Consider the following 16,736-nt stretch of genomic DNA (forward strand, 5'->3'; position numbering starts at 1 on the left):
CCCCCTGCCTGCTGTAGGGTAGAGCCGATATCCCCCTCCCTTGCCCACTCTATGAGGACCTATTGTGGAGGCGTGTGACCTCGAGCCCTTCAGGAGGAGGGCCCTAGGGCCTCTCTCCAGGACAGCCAAAATCTGTGGAGATGGGCCCAAGGGCCTCCCCTTCCCGGGCCCGGAGCCTGGCTAGCCTGCAGGCTTCTCACCAACACATTCCCAGCCGGAGGACGAAGTCTCGAAGCCCTGGTCACAGAGGCAGCGGAAGGAGCCGTCAGTGTTGTCACAGAAGCCGTGGCTCCCACACATGGTGTCGTTGGCACACTCGTCTATGTCTGTGGGACAGTGGGGACTAGGGTGTAGGGTGCGCTCTTGCTCTGTTTGCTGGGAATACTTGGTCTATTGACACCAATGTCTGTAAAAAGTAACTTCTAAACACAGGACAAGAACACTCTAACATTGACGTTCCTCTTCAATTTTTGTGTAAGCCCTGCTGTTTGGAAAACACGCAAACTTCCAACAGCTGCCAACACAATGTCCGCAGGCGAAAGCAGTTTCTAGCTGGATACGGGAAAATAGGTGTCCTCAGCCCTCCTGCCTCCGACTCCCCATTCCTACTCACCAATGCAGTCTCCAGTCGGAGCCATGTGGAAGCCAGGCTGGCAGGCTAGGACACAGCGGTAGGAGCCAGGGCTGTTCTCACACCTCCAGGCCCCACATACCGAGTCGCCGTGGTCCTTACACTCGTCAATATCTGTCCCCAGAGCCAAGAGAGGGGGCAGAAGTGGGCAGGTCACCGCTTTGGCCCCACCGTTTTGGCATTACAAGGTCATGCCCCACAACCTTTGGGGTCCTTGATCTGCTGCAAATGACTGTGCTCAACTCACCCCCAAAACATTAAGTTCAGGATCATTTCTCCTGACCCGGCAGGATGAGTGTCTAGGTAGAAAACTATATGCTGGTTAGGAACGCACTGAGCTCTTGGCCTTCTGTGACATATTTTTTCCCTCACCCCCTTCTCCCTACGGCAGAGTACTTTATGCTTCTTTTTATATAAGTCTGCACCAAAGCGTATTTACCGAAAATTGTCTTCGTATCTGTCTCCCTTGCTCAATTTGAAGATTGTCCATAACTGTCTACTTTGTCCTAGCAAAAGACATTGAACCTAGCAGGGGTTTAATGAATGTCTATTGAATCAGTTTGGCTTTAAAAACTAGATTGTGTGCTCTGCTGGCACAAGGATCCTGATTATCTTTATTTTGTCATCCTTGGATACGTCTGGAGTCAGCGGACAGTCAATAAATGCATTCTCCATTGGATGATTAATCTGTGGAAAGTGCTCTGCTTTCTGGAAGCTGCAGTTCCTGGTCCCAGGGAGCTGAGGACCAGGCAGGGGTGGAGGTGGGCGGACATGGGGCAGAGCCCTGTCCTCTCCCCCCTGGCGACCTTACCCACACACTCCCCGCTCTCTGGGGAGGGCCGGAAGCCGGTTTCACACAGACAGTTGAAGGAGCCCTCGGTGTTGACACAGTGTCCTCCCAGACACCGGTCTGTGACTGCACACTCGTCCACATCTAGAATAGAGACATTTGTCAGCAGGCCCAGCCATGGGTCCCTGGGGCCCTAAGTAGTCCACAGGAGAGCCAGAGAGTGCCTCAGGTTAGGAAAGGGCTAGAAGATCTGAGGAAGAGTCTGGAGCTGGAGGCCAGAGGCCAGGCTGGGGGGAGGAGCCCCAGAACTGGGACACTACCAAGGACAGAAGGGTGACACCCAAAGGGTTCAAAGGGCACATGCCTGTCATAGATACCATGGAGAGGCCCTGTTGAGTGCCTTCCTGAAACCTGTCTCCCTGTCATCACTCAGCCTCCCGCCTCCCATCCCTGGGTGGGGCCAGGAGCACTTTATTTCAGTAGTCTAGACAGAGCCTCCAGCACCCCCTGCTGCTGGCAAGCAGACATGGCCCAGCTGGCTTCTCACCCTGGCAGCTGGTGCCCCCCTCCGCGCTGGCGAAGCCCGGTGCACAGAGACAGAAGAAGGACCCGTGGCTGTTGAGGCACTCGCCACGGGGTGCACAGTACTCCTCTCCCACGCACTCGTCCACATCTGCAAGGAGAAGGTAGGCAGCGGTGTCTCCCAGGCATGTTGCCCCCTCCCCTGCCCCACTCGTCCACAGTTCCCGCTGGGGATAGGGAGCCACTCACCCTCACACGTGGTGCCATTGGCCAGCTGGAAGCCTGTGGGACAGAGGCACTGATAGGAGCCAGCCGTGTTCTTGCACTCGCCTCCCAGGCAGCTGCTCTGGAAGTCTTTACACTCATCCACATCTGCAGGGTCACACAGGGGGGAAGGCAGCCCGTGGCAGCACCACCCCCACCAGGACAGGAACCAACAGGGAGGTCTCCAGAGGACCAGTCCCCTGCCTGAGGAGTCTGGACCCACAGGGGCCTCATCGCCTTATAAAGCAGCTGGCGAGGGAGGCTTCGGGGAGCAGTATCACTGCAGCTCCCTCCATCGTTGCCCTGGCCCAGCAGCCTTTGGCTGGGCCTCTCCAGCTGCCCACACAGTGCCTCTGGGGATGCTTGGCCCCTCCCCGTGACCTTGGCCTACAGTGGCCAAACCCACTGCCCTGACCATGGCTGAGATGGCTTAGATTTTTCTGAGAAGCAATGGGAAAACAAATGAGAGATAAATGAAGGAAATATACAGAGAAGCCAAGAAGGTCACAGGAACTAGGTTCTTTAAGCAGGCCTACAGATTGCCTGGTACAGGCCGATGTTTCCCAAAATATGGTCCCAGCCCCCACTCTTACAAAGAACCCACGAAGCTGCACGTGGACCAGACTCCCCTGAAGCTTGTGATCCAGTGGCTCATTGGCCCCCTAAACCCAGATGTGTAGTCACCTTTCCAACTCCTGTTGAGGGAGGGGTGAGAATAGGTGTCCCCAGCTAGCCAGTCCAAGGTAGACAGAAGGGCCCCCCGCCTGGAAGCAATCCCTGCTGTGTCTGGTCACTCCCTTCTCTAAGGGTGGTGGGTTGGTCTCCTGTGCCCCATCTGTGCTCCCCTCCCTCTCGGTGGTGGGGGAAGGGGGCTCTCACCTTCGCAGGTGTGGCCCAGGGGGCTGGGCCGGTAACCCTCCTCACAGTCCCTGCAGGAGAAGGAGCCCGCGGTGTTGGTGCAGACTCCCGAGGGGCAGACTCCCGGAAAGGCGCACTCGTCTAGGTCTGGGGCAGACAGCCAGCCAGTCACCCTGTGGGCTCGGGAGAGCTCCCTCTACCTGTCAGGGCAGGAAGCTTCCCACGCACGTGGCCTCCTTCTCGGAGCTTATAGGACTGTCTTGGGGCCCGTGGGGAGAGGCAGACCCAAGCTGGGGGCCTTCTATAGGGCAACCCTGGCACCCTCTCCCCAGAACACTCTGGGGGCAGCTCTACGGTCAGCTTCCCTCCTGTCTCCGCGACTCCCTTTTTTTCCTTCTATCCTCGCCTCCAAACTTGGGGATGATGACAATAGATGCTCCCCTTGGGGCCAAGTCCATTGGTAAGGTCCTCTAGTCTAGCCTGGAGACCCTGAGCATCAGCCCAAAGCTGGGGGACAAACGGAGTGTTCTTTGGGGGGTAAGAAAGCCTATATTCCTGGTCCCCCTCTGCCAGCCCCTCCCTGGGTTTACCTTCACAGGCAGTGCCGTCTTCATTCACCCAGTACCCACTCTCGCAGGCGGAGCAGGTGAAGGAGCCCTCAGTGTTGAGGCAGAGGCCCGTGGGGCACGAGGCCCGGCTGGCACACTCGTCGACATCTGAAACAGGCCATTGGGTTCTGTGTGGGACCCTCTGCAGGACAGACATGCCAGGACAGACGGAACTGACAGGTGGGCGGTGGGCGGGGGGGGGGGGAAGGATGGGACTTGGCAGGATGTGTGGTTGGGTCCGCATGATTAGGGATGTGGGACGACGGCTGGATCAGCAGTGGGTGTGCAGAGGGAAGGAGCTGCGGGTGGATTTGCATGGAGGAAGGGTGCTTCAGCATCTATGTACCTTGGCAGCCCTTCTCATCTGAGGTGACCTCATAGCCCAGCTCACAAGAGCATCTAAAGGAGCCCTCCAGGTTGATGCACTTTCCATGGGCGCAGACCCCAGGGGTCAGACACTCATTTACATCTGTGGAAGAGAAGTCCAAGATGGCAGGTTGGCCTCCTCTCCTTCATGTGGTCCCCATTGTCAGGCTTAGAGCATCTCAGTTATGAGGCCAGGGAATCAGCATTCTGAGGGGCCACAGGCCACCCTGGGAAGGCCATCAGGTTGTTCCTGCTCCTGGCCCCACCCACCTAGTTCAGGGCAGGGTGCCCTTCCCGCCTGGGCCCGCTGCAGCTCTATCTGGTAACACACAGCACTTTGCATGTCCTAGAAAAGGAGGCCAGGTTCCCCAGCCCTGGGGCTGGTTTGGCCCATCTGAGGACACCTGGAATGAAATGTCCAAGACCCTTGACTCACCTTACAGTGGCTCTGAACCCTTCTGACCGCCTACTTGCCAACCAAACTGGTATGATTCCATGTTCCCAGCCCAACAGCCAGCTTCAATAGGTGAGTGGGCAATGCAGAGACAGGCCGATCTATGCCTGGCTGGCTGACCGGAGTCTCAAGGGCCTGGGAAATGCCTGCCCTCTCCAGAGCCTCAAAGCATCTATTCACAATTCAGTCCCTCCTGGCCTTCTGAACCCTGGGCCTTTCTTCCTGCAGGGACTGAGGGGAAAGAACACTCTTCCTACAGCTGACACGCAGCCTCCTCTGGAGGGAGAAGCACACCCACTGTTGAGTTAGGTGTTGCTGTTTGGACATTGCTGTTGAGATGCAGAAAAGCAGAAGGCCATCCTCCCCGGGAGGACTCGGCTGCCAGCTCACAGCACCAGAGCCACCCTCTTCCTAAGGTTCTTGGCAACTCACTCTACCGAGCAGGATCCAGCCCTAGAAGCTTCTGGACCTTGGGCTATAGCTCCTGGATGGATATGGTCAAGGAACCAAAGGGGCCCCCACACAAGCTGATTCAGAGGGAAGAACACCAGTAATTGAAGCACACCCATCTCATGGCCAACATCATGTGGGAACCCAGCCAGGTCATGGAGGACAATGGCCTCCAAGCCACTTCCCCCTGCCCATCTCCTTCCCTCCCTGTGTGTGGGCTCAACCAGAGGTCCCAAGGCCAAACAGCCCTCTCACTGCCTTGGCAAGCAGCCCTCACCTACACAGCTCCCGCTCTGGCCCCTGTAGCCCTCCTCGCAGGCTAGGCAAGTGTAGGAGCCGGGGGAGTTGACGCATCTCCCATCCGGGCAGGTGCCAGGGTGACGGCATTCGTTGATATCTGCAAAATAACATCTCCACCCTTGGTCATCGCTGGGAACCACAGCACATGGGTAGGTCTGAGAGGAAGCAAATCCTTGACCCTGCCCTTGGTGGGGGAGAGGGAGGGATGCCAGTTTCTGTACAGATGGAAACTAGGAAAAAGTGAGTCCTGTCTGGTGTTCCCAGCTTCACCTCCCACCCACTGTCCTGGACAAAAGAGACAGAAGAACTTTAGAAAGGGAGACTCCCTGGGTGGGGCAAGAGGCCGTGGTCACCACAGCTGTGGGAGGGTGGGAGAGCTCTACTCCATGAGCTGGCCTGTTGGGAAGGGCCTTCGTATCTGCCTTGGTGAATCCTGTTCCTTTACGTTACTGGGACTGTACATGCTTGGTATGGCAGGTCCCGGAGACCCCAGAACAGGTCGCTGGGCAATGAGGGCAAAATGGGCTCCCCTGCAGCAGGAAATGGGGACTGAGGAGGACCCCCAATCTCGGATGTGACCAAGACCAGCCCTGAGGCTGATGCAGAGTCAAGGGTGGAGGCTGGCAAGTCTTCTTGGCCGGAGAGACTTTTGTTCCAGGTGAGAACCATGTAGGGCTGCCAATGCCCACTCTGGTGAGATCTGGGAGAGAGTCCGAAAGGATGAGCCTGGGGCAGCGAGGAGGACAGAGATCTTGCTCCCGGGGGGGGGGGGGGGGCTGCAGGCAGGGTTCTTCCTGATACGACCTGACATACCCAGAAGTCCTCATTCAAGGCACACAGGGGACTTGGGCGGACTTCGGGAGGTCATAACACAGGGACTGAACTCTGGGTTGGGACTGCAGGAGGGCAGTATGTGCCTCGGGCTCAAGGGTGAGGCTGCCAGCCACTGTTAGTGACAGACAGACTGACTGAGCTCCAGAGGAAACAAGAGGATCTACTCTTCCTAAATCGGGAACTGTCATTCTCCTGGAGGAAGTCCACCAGCTTATGCAGATGCAGAAGACCTACTGCCCAAGAGGAAGATCTGCTCAGCACCCATGGAGGAAATGCAGGCGGCAGGGCCAAGGGTCAGAACGCAGGCTCTCTGCAAAGGGACGAAAGCCAGCAGCTGTTACAGAACACAATACGGCCCCTGAAGTGGAGAGTGAAAATAAGTCTCCTCTGACGTTGTTTGGTCTGCAGAAGCCGGGCCACATCAAAGCCCTCTATCCCAGGGCACCTGGGCCCTCTCAAGGCCAAAACTTCACCCTGAGGGTCCAGAAGAGGAAGATATACAGAGGGCAGGCGGTTGTTCAGCTGGGTATCTGCAAGGAAATACCCAGGCCCCCAAGGCAATCTTGGGGACACTGAGATAAGGTTCGTCTCTAGAAAGAGGGTGGCCAACAGCTCTTGGTTGGGTTGTGGTGACACTGGGCTAACCTATTCTAAGGATCTCTGTAAAGACAGAATTGAAGAGAATGAGACAGAAGAGGGGGATTGAAGCATCTAGGACCACCAACTTTGGCTGCTCATTAGAGAGCAGCCAGCTCCATGGCCTGCGGCCTTAGCTGAGGTACCAGAAGAAGGATGGGCAAAGCCATTGGGAATGATAAGTGATCATTGCTTCGGGAGATAAAGAGACAGAGGTGAGGACCCTTTTCTAAGACCACACTGAGAAAAAATGAAATCTTTGGATCTCTCCTACAGGGATCAGGTAGTGTAAGAAGGAGATTAGATTTACCAGGAGCAAAGAGCCCTGATGCCTGTCCTGCCCCAAATGTTCTGGGCACATCTGTGGAGGTGTTGCACAAAGTGTCCTCTACTGGGCATTAGGAGACTCCTGGTATTGACGCTGTTCACTAAATATTCCAGCTTTCCCCCTTGCTGGACCAGGTAGGCTTGTGCTTCCTGGTTCTCTCTCTCTCTCTCTCTCTTAAGTTTATTTTGAGACAGAGAGAGAGAGTGTGTGTGTGTGCATGCAACGCAAGTGGGAGACGGGCAGAGAGAGAGAAAGGGAGAGAAAGAGAATCCCAAGCAGGCCCTGTGCTATCAGTGCAGAGCCTGACATGGGGCTTGAACTCACGGACTGTGAGATCATGACCTGAGCCAAAATCAAGAGTCAGATGCTTAACTGACTGGGTCACCCAGGCGTCCCGTGCCTCCTGGTTCTTTGGGTCGGACCAGGGCACTCGTGCTGGCTGATGAGCTATGATGCATATAATTTATGGACCAAGGCATAACTGTGAGCAACTCTTCCTTTCTCCCATGGAGACTGGCCACATTCAAGATGCTGGCTATCCCTTTAGGCTAGTTCTAGAGTGAAGAAACATGAGGCAGGATCCCCGGCTGACCCACGATGGGCATGTAGCACTGATCAGATGTAAACTTTGCTGTGTTCTAAGTCATGAGGGCTGGGGTCGCTTGTTAACGTAGCATAACATACTCTAGCCCGGCACACCACTGCTGGCTTCTTTCCTCAGATCAGAGCCCCAGCCACGATTATTGTATGTGAGAGGTCTGTCAGCAAGTGGGAGAGGGAAGGCAGAAGATCAAAGCAGCCCTTAGTCACCCCATGAGCCAAGGAAAGGCTCTCCCAAATGGGAGTGCATGTAACAGAGCCATCTGCCAAGCCCATCAAAAGGAGCCAGAGAAAGATTCCGGATGAAGTAGATTCCACTTCTGACCAGTCCGTGTTAAGGGCAAAGGCTCTAATGTCACCAGATATCTTGAAGCTGTTCCATCGATCCCTTGGTATGTGGACTAGAGCTGGATTTTTCTCCCTAGTCTAGGGTTTGAATTTAAATCTAAAATTATCGTATATTTTGCTGGGTTCTAATACCTTGGTAGTTGGGGGCAAGAATGAGACCACGTGACTAAAATGTCACACCTTATTGGTATGAGGTTCTGAAGAGACCCCAGAGGACCCAGGGACACAGGCACCCCAGGGACCAGCTTGCCAACTTGTCTGTACAAGTTGGGATCCTGGGTCTTCCCTAACCAGGGCTTTATTCTTTGCATGAGGAAACGTGAGGTTGCCCATCTCCGCTCCTTGTGAGAGCACAGGGTGGGAGGGGGAGCGTGCTCAGTCAGGGGCCAGAAGCGCAGGAGACCTGGGATGTGGTTGGGGCACAGCAAAGCCCAGGCAGTCTGCAAGGGGATCCAACCCCTTTCTGTGGGAACCCAGAGTTTCTGGAATGACGGAAATGCCATTGAGACTTTGGATGGGCCGCTGCCCAGAGCACTCAGGCCTTCCACCAGAGACTTTGAGTTTAAGTGGAGAGAGTGGTTTCTCAGTTGGAGTGAGAAGAAAGAGGGGGAGGAAATTGACTGGGCTCCCAGGGTGATGGCTGGGTCTGTGGTTACTGATGGAAACCTGGAGAAGTGTGCAGGCTACATCAGCCTTTCTTTCAGCAGACTGAATGTCTGGCCTGGGCCAGGAACTCAGCCTGACCTCCCAGTTGAGGTGTGCGTCTGGAACTTTTCCTCCGGAAAAAGTTCCCTCCGGAACTTTTCCGGAAGGGAAGGGGACAATCTGGAGGCATGGACTGCAGCGTGAGGGGTGTCTAGAGGTGAAAAAAGAATGGGGCTTTCAGATGGAAACACTCTCCCGTATTCACTGAGAGTCTTGTTGTATGTGTTAGCTTATTTGGTCCTCGTAAGAACCTCCGAGATGGGCATTATGGTTTCCATTTTCAGATGTCAAGACAAGGGTCAAACCCAGGCCTGTCTCTACAGAGCCTATGCCCTTAACATGGACTGGTTTGTATAAATCTGATGTTTTTAATGTCCTGGTATTTTCTTGGTTCACCTCCTTTGGGTTTGCTTTTCTTTTTAATAAAGTCTAACGTCACATCTGTAATGTTGTCTGGGGCACCTGGGTGGCTCAGTCGGTTAAATGTCCGACTTCAGCTCAGGTCATGATCTCATGGTTCATGGGTTCGAGCCCTGTGTTGGGCTCTGTGCTGACAGCTTGGAGCCTGGAGCCTGCTTCAGATTCTGTGTCTCCCTCTCACTCTGCCCCTCCCCTGCTTGTACTCTGTCCTTCTCTCTTTCTCTCAAAAAACAAAAACAAAAACAAAAAAAACATTAAAAAAAAATTTGAAATGTATTGTTGTGATGCTTGAATGAGGTAATCTGTCAAGTACTAGGACACCTCCTGGCACATAGTAGGCCCTCATCAACTCTCCATTCTCCTGGAAAATGCCAGGCTGTGTGCCTCCATCATGCTTATGAGGACAAAGAGAGGCCATTCTGGCTTTGATCATGTGTAGTCCAGAGTATGAAAGGGAAATCACCAAGAGGGAGGCATTGAGAGGAGAAGGTGACACCCTGGGGGTGCAGACAGTTGTCTGCCCTACACCCCCAGCCATGTCTCCCCTTTGCTAAGACCTTCTAGGACCCCGGACCTAGCTTCCCTGCTAATGGCACTGGGAAGGCACACCCTCCCATCATAAGGTATAAAAGCCCATCCCTCACCTCCAGGACCCTGTGCAATCAGGCAAGTCCTGGCCAGGAAGAACCTGGAGGCTGAGAGGTGTCTGGTCCTAACCTCAGATCCAGGACAGGATTTCTTTCCAGAAAGAGCCTTGATTTACCCTCATTCATTCCTGTCTCCACCACTCTTCGCACACAACCCAGGCCTCTTTCGAGCATTTGCCACCCCAGCCTGGCCAGGAGGCAGTAGTGGGAGAGTTGCCAGGAACTGGTGTGATAGTGGCAGCTCCAAGCCAGTCTGTGGGGAGACTGATTGGCAATGTCACAGCCACCTCTTGGCAGGGCCTGGGAAAGGGAGCAAGGATTGGGGCTCCATCAATCATTCTTCATTCATTTACTCATTCAGCTAGCATTTGCTAACGTTTGTCCAATGCGGGACATTTATCAGGTGTGTGCACAGGGGTCATCTAAAGATATGGTCCAGCCCTGAGGAGCCCATGGACTAACAAGCTTTAGCAAGTCGGTCATGGCTGAGGCCGCAAGCACCTCCCAGAGAGACCGGCTTCTCCTCCGTCATATAGGAGAGCAGTATGACTCAAGGCCAGGGGAAGAGGTGTACGGAGGGATGTTCCCGGGGTCTCGTGTGTATAAAGTTGCTGTGCTCCCCTGCTTTGGGGGGCAGACAGGATGCCAAAATATCATTGAAGGGGATGGAAGGCCTCAAGAATTCCCAGACAGATCTCTGTCCATTAGAGTGGGCTCAGCATCAAGGGGCCCAGTCGGAGAGAAGCTGGAAGGGGAGGTGGGGGTAGCCAGCGCCTGGGGAGGGGCCAAGAGATGGTAGGGCGGCCGGCTGCCCTCCCTCATCCCATTTCTTACCTTGACAGTGTCCCTTCCTGACCATGATGTAGCCCTGGTCACACTGGCAGTCGTACGAACCCTCTGTATTGGTGCATTGTCCCCCGCTGCACACCCCTGGCTGCTCACACTCGTCTATGTCTGTGAACACACGAAACAAGTCCTGGGTTGGCGTCAGCCCTGCAGGGGTCCCGGGGCATCCCTTCAGAGGCCCAGGACAAGGATGCCCGTGCTGAGGCCCAGGCAGGAAAAGGCATCCTTGCTGCAGCCGTGATTGGTGGGGGGGCTCCTATGCCAGCTCTGAGACTGATCTAGCTCAGGCCCCTGCAAATTCCTGAGTTCCTTTCTCCCAAGGCCCTTGGGAACCCTCAGAGCTGTCTTCTCACCCTGAGGCAAAGGCTGGTCTTGAGGTCACGTGGCCGTCCATATGGCGTGATCCGAGGAGGCCAATAAAGCCCCCCCATGAACCCCAATGCATCCTCCAGAGGTCTGATCCTAGAGTTCTTAAGGGCCTTCTCAAAGGTTAGGGATTAAACAGCCAGAAAGATAGCATCTTAGGCAGCCATGAATCTACTGAAGTGGTTTATTCCACTGTCCCAAAGCATACTGGTGCCCCACAGTGGCTCAAAAGTCTGACCCTGGTCACGCGACTCCCCTGCTTAAATCCCTACTGGGGTTCCCTGATGCTTCAGTATGGCTCACAAGGCCTCTGCCGCTCGGCCCCAGCCTTGCTGTGTTTGCTGGTCCCCACTGGTCAGCCACCAAACCTTTGTTCATACAAATGTCTCCACTTGGAGCATCTTTCTTTGCCTCAACGGTCAGCAGTGTCCTACCTCCATTTCAAGGACTGGTTCAACTGACCCACTCAAAGGTTGCTCTGGCCCCTCCCCATTCCTTGTCCCCACAGTCAAATCAATGGAGAATTTACTTTTGCCCCCCGGCCCCCAGCACTGGTTCAAACATTTCATGGGGTCCCTACGCAGATCAAAAGAGATAATCCAAGCGAAGGGCCTAGCACAAGGGTAAGCACCGAAGAAATGTTAGCTATTATTATTCTAGCATTAAACCTACCCTATAACATCTGATCTCCTAGGCCTGGCATGTGAGATCTTTCACGATCTGGCCCCGTCTGCTTCTCCCACCTTGGTTCCTGCCTCCTAGCCTCAGCCACACAGGACCTGCTCCTGAACTTGGGCATGTCCTGCTTGCTTGTCCGGAGTGGCTTCCTGCCCACTAGCTTGGCTGCCTCCTACTCATCTCTCAGGTGAGGCTGACCTCTCCCCTCCACCCCATATGTCCCTCTCCAGGGTTCCCCTAGGACTCAGCCACTATAGTGACTGTTCATTTACTTGCTTTTTTCTCTCCGACTGCTGAGAACGGCTCTTATTATCCGAATGTCCCTAATGTCCAGCACAGAACCCCAAATAGTGCTCGTTGCACGAATGGAATACTAATCATTTGTTTATGGACAGTGTTTTCATCCGAGTGGTACTTTGTACCACTGTAGTGCCCAGCGGAGTCATTGGCAGAAGGCGTAAAAGTCACACCCCCCGGGCCCACATCCAGGGGTTCTGCCCTCGCAGTACTGGAGCCTGCATTGCAATACCTCTCCGGGCATTTCTGAAATAACTCATCCTCACTTCGAGAAGCTGGGATCCCAGGGGAAGAGGAAAGAGAACTCAGAGGCAGAACCACACATGGGTACTTGAGGAAGAGCTCACAGACCGGCAGGGCCAGGGTGACTGATAGACGAGGCTGAGAAAGCGGACTTGCTCTGTGCAGAGCAACAGGCACAGAAACGAAAAAAAAAACCACCACAAAACAGAAAACCAAAACAAAACCAGATCATAACGTCTGTACAGACAGACTCCAGATGGATTAAAACATGCTGTAAAAGGTGAACTTTTATGAAAGAAAGCGTGGAAGGATATCTTTGTGGCCTTGGGATGGGGAAGGGTTTTTTAAATAAAGCCCTAAAAGCATAAAAAATAAGGCAAAAAAGGTGAATTTCAATATGTTAGAATTAAGGATTTCTGTTAAAAAGAAGGACATGTGGATAAGGTTAACGGCAGAGGATGAAATGAGAGAGTTACAATATCTAAACCCAGGCAAGTATCTGGAATATACAAGAAACTCCCAAAGAGCCACAGGGAAAACCAGCAGCCACTGGAAAACTGAGCAAAAAAAAAATAGGAACAAGCAATTTTCAGATAAGGAAACCCCAAGGCTAATGTACGAAGAGATGCTCATATTTATTAGTAAAGTAAATGGTTTTTTTTTTTTAAGTCTATTTATTTATTTTGAGAGAGAGAGAGAACCAGCAGGGGAGCCGCAGAGAGAGAGAAAGGAGACAGAGTATCTGAGGCAGGCTCTGTTCTGACAGCAGAGAGTCTGATGTGGGGCTCCAGTTCATGAACCATGAAATCATGATCTGAACTGAAGTTGGACGCTTAACTGAATGAGCCACCCAGGCACCCTGCGAAGTAAATGTCTAAAAAAAAAAATACTTAGGAGCACCTGGGTATCTCAGTTGGTTGAGGGTCTGACTCTTGATCTGAGCCCACGTCATGATCTCACGGTTCGTGAGTTCGAGCCCTGCATCAGGCTCTACGCTGGCAGTGCGGAGCCTGTTTGGGACCCTCTCTCTCTCTCTTCTCTCTGCACTTCCCCCGCTCTCTCCCGCTCTCAAAATAAATAAGTAAACTTAAAAATATTAAAAATATTTAACATGCAAACAATTTATAATAATTAATTGCATTAATTTTACTCCTAGAAACTGTTATAATTTATATTAATTCGTTATATAAATTAATGAAATAATTCACACATAATTAAATAATGAGATGCTGCTTCATAAGACTGGCAGACTTTAGAAAGGGGATGTTATCCTGAATAAGGTCCCATCATGGGGCAGCCAGGTCCCACTGGGGGAAGCACTGAAGCTGACCTTGACCTCCCTCCCCAGCTGCCGGGGCTGGCGGAGACATCCGGGACCGGTGACGCCATTCCCTGCAGCAGCCACTGCCTGTCCCCGGGGCCTGTGCCCTGGGCTGGACCCACAGAGAGCAGCGCCTCTGACCTACAGCACCTGCCAGTGCTGCTGAGTCACCTCCCTGAGGACCAGCTGAGTGCGTCGCCACCTTCTGCTTATAAACCTCTACTGGCTGCCCACTGCCTGCGGGATGGTGTCCAAACCCTTCAGCCTGGCACTCAAGACTTCACACACTGGCCTCAGCTCCTGCCACTTCCTCCACATACCGCATGCTCCAGTCACACTGGATTTATCATTATTCCCAGAGCCTGCCAGGCTTGGTCACTACTCTGCCCTCTGTAGCAATGGTTCATTCCCTTTCTCTGGAACACTCTCTGCTTTCTCCATTCCTTCGCTGTGCATGTTTTTGGAAGCAAACCATGCTTTGACACCAGAATGACTTTGATTCTGTTTCTGGCTCTGCCACAACTAGGTACGAGGTCTCTGGGCATTTCAATTCACTTCCCTGAGCCTCAGTTTGCTTGACTATAAAATGGGTAAGGATTTCTACCGACTGGGGCTGGGAAGATGAGCTTCATATGATCAAGTGCAATCCCCCACCCTGATTAAGCTAGCTGGTTCTTCTCCCCTACTCCCTCTCCCCCATAGCAGGTGAGGAGACCCGGACGGGCTTGGTCTCTGCAGACGAGATCTCTGGGGGATTAGAACCTGGGGTCCCTGGTAATGTCAGGATACACAGCCTCCTGGCCTCCAGGGCGGGACTGTGGGTGACTGCTGGGCTGCCCCAGCCAGAACCAGCAATGCGAGCCTCAGGAAGAGTTCTCCCGTGAAGTGGTCCAGCTGGGTTATGCATCTTAAGGCCCTGCTTGGAAAGTGCCTCATCATATTCTCTGTGAGCTCATTCATAAAAATGTATGCAGAGGGTTTTTGCATTGCAGTACAAATGCTGGATAGTCAAGGGTTTGTGTTGGAAGCTTCTCTGCCCAGGGGCCTCGTGCGGGGGGCCAGGCCTTCCCAGGGAAGCGCAAAGACTTGCCAGGTCTCTGAGCTGCTGAGGACCCACGCTCCTCTTGCAAAGTCTGCTCCCCCGTCTGCCAGGAGTCCCAGTCGGTGTCCTCACGCGTCTCCTTCCTTACCCAAAATGAAAGTGGCTCCTAGTCACTCAGAATTTGGGGACCAGGCTTTTAGTCCTCATCTCCAGCCATGTCCCCAGACCCCTCACACTCTCGGCTCCAGCCACACCTCTTCGGAGCCTTTGTGAATGTTGCGGTCTTGCAGGTCTGAAACTCTCCTTCTGGTCTCAGCGTAGGGGTCGGCTTCCTCCCAGGGCCAGGTCACTGCCCTGAGTCTCTGTTCTCACAGCTCGCGTGCTCCACACACTGCAGAGCAGTGGCTGGGTGCTGTGAATGCTTGGATCCTCTTCTACCTCAGTACTCTCTAGGGGGTCCTGTGCCTATCCCGGGGATGAGGCAGACTTGGCTTACCTTGACATTCCTGCGTCGTCCCCGAGGTGGCCAGCGTGTAGCCAGGGTAGCAGAAGCAGGAATAGGAACCCACTCGGTTGACACATCGCCCTCTTCCAGCGCAGGGGTCCCTCAGACACTCGTTGTCATCTGGGCAGAGGAAGGTGGGGAGGGAGGTCAGGGAGACCTTTCTTTGGGCACCTGCCAGCAATCTGCCCATGCTAGGAGCTGGACAGGGGATGCTGCTATGGGTCAAGGAGGGGATGAGGGAAGAGAGGAGGCCAGGGAGACGAAAAATCTCTAAGGCTGGGGTCGCGAGGTCTGCCCCTAGGGCCCACTCAGGAACCAAGGGCCTGGGCCAGTGGCCCAGCACTTCTTCCCTGCCCATGTCCCCCTCCCCCAGTGGCCTCCTGACCACTTCCTTTCCTTCAAGGCACAGTGGACGTTTCTCTCTTGAATAAAAATATGGAGGGGGTGGTCAGTGAAGACATTTCCAACTAGGGTAGGCCTTGGTCTGCCCTGTAGGCTGCAAGATGGCTAGTTGGAGGCGTGGGCTGATCTCAGAGCTGAGGGCTCCAGGAATGGGTTGAAGCCCTGAGGGCCTTTGCACTCCTCCGGAGTCCTGGAGACTCATCGGATGGTGCTCTCGGAGATTGGTCTCCCCAAGGTTAAGGTGAGCTTTGTCTACAGCCACAGCATTCTTTTTCAACTCCTCGGAGCACACGGCACTGCTCGGGCCTTCCGTTGCCTGGACTCTTGGTTCTGTCCCCAGTCACCGAGCGAGCCCAGGGTGCCCTAGTGCATACCCGTGCAGTAGGCCTGGCTGGGGTGCAGCTGGTAGCCGGGGCTGCAGATGCATTTGTACCCGTCCGGGAGGGTCACGCAGGTTCCAGGGCCGCAGATGTTGGTGGCTCCAGCGGCGCACCGGTCAACGCCTGCGACAGAGCGAGGCAGAGGTCATAATGGAGCGAGGACAGGCAAAGGCAGGGGAGCGGGGCAGTGGGGTGGGGGGGGAGAGGGTGGGGCGCAGGGCACAGGGGCCTCAGAGGACCCACAGAAGCCTCACTCCTCTCTTGGCTGGGCCCACCCATATCCACATGTAGCATGGCCTTGTATAACACCCCACGGCACTCCTCCCAGGACCCTGAGTCCCAGGGGGGAGCTCCCAGTAGTACATCCCCCTGGCCACAACCCAGTGGGTTCCACTAGCCCATGTCCCAGCAGGGGGACTCTCAGACACCTGAAGTCCTCTCTGAATAAGGGCATGGCTCTCACCCACAGTCCCAGAGACAGACAGACAGCGCTGGTAAGCAGGGTGTTGAGGGAGAACTGCCAGAGGAAGAAAGGAGAAGTGGGCTGGGGCCAACTGAACAAGGCCTTGAATGCCATGTTCAGAGAGGCCTATGAGAAAGGGGGTCATGCAAGGTGGGGTATGATCAGAGCTGTCTCCGAAAGACCACTCATCTGGCTATGCCGTCTTGCTCAGAAAGGTAGCAAATGGCTGACGGACAGGGCGGGAGGCACGGGGCGGGGGCTCTTAGAAACCTGTTGAAGTAATTTAAACGAGGACTCCCTGGGTGGTGGGGTAAAAAGTGGGGAGGCGGATGCTGAATTCAGAAACAGTTTGTTGACCCACCCGGACTCAGCGCTGAGGCCGTATAGAGGGCAGAGACTCTAGCTTTTTTGAACTGTGTCCTTAATATTAGC

General features: G+C 54.3%; 1 protein-coding gene across 1 annotated transcript in view; it reads right to left on the reverse strand.

The window, feature by feature from the left end:
• LTBP2 (latent transforming growth factor beta binding protein 2) overlaps positions 1 to 16,736 on the reverse strand; it is a 104,641-nt gene that overhangs the window by 6,776 nt on the left and 81,129 nt on the right. Inside the window, exons 16-27 of the mRNA XM_042990125.1 lie at positions 15,836 to 15,964; positions 15,051 to 15,179; positions 10,596 to 10,715; positions 5,221 to 5,340; positions 4,020 to 4,142; positions 3,656 to 3,781; positions 3,087 to 3,212; positions 2,193 to 2,315; positions 1,969 to 2,094; positions 1,443 to 1,565; positions 614 to 745; positions 201 to 326 (exon numbers count right to left, since the gene is read on the reverse strand). Of these exons, the coding sequence (XP_042846059.1) occupies positions 201 to 326; positions 614 to 745; positions 1,443 to 1,565; positions 1,969 to 2,094; positions 2,193 to 2,315; positions 3,087 to 3,212; positions 3,656 to 3,781; positions 4,020 to 4,142; positions 5,221 to 5,340; positions 10,596 to 10,715; positions 15,051 to 15,179; positions 15,836 to 15,964 (1,503 nt within the window). The remainder of the gene's footprint in view (positions 1 to 200; positions 327 to 613; positions 746 to 1,442; positions 1,566 to 1,968; positions 2,095 to 2,192; positions 2,316 to 3,086; positions 3,213 to 3,655; positions 3,782 to 4,019; positions 4,143 to 5,220; positions 5,341 to 10,595; positions 10,716 to 15,050; positions 15,180 to 15,835; positions 15,965 to 16,736) is intronic.

This window comes from Panthera tigris, chromosome B3, assembly GCF_018350195.1.
Source record: "Panthera tigris isolate Pti1 chromosome B3, P.tigris_Pti1_mat1.1, whole genome shotgun sequence".
NCBI lineage: Eukaryota > Metazoa > Chordata > Mammalia > Carnivora > Felidae > Panthera > Panthera tigris.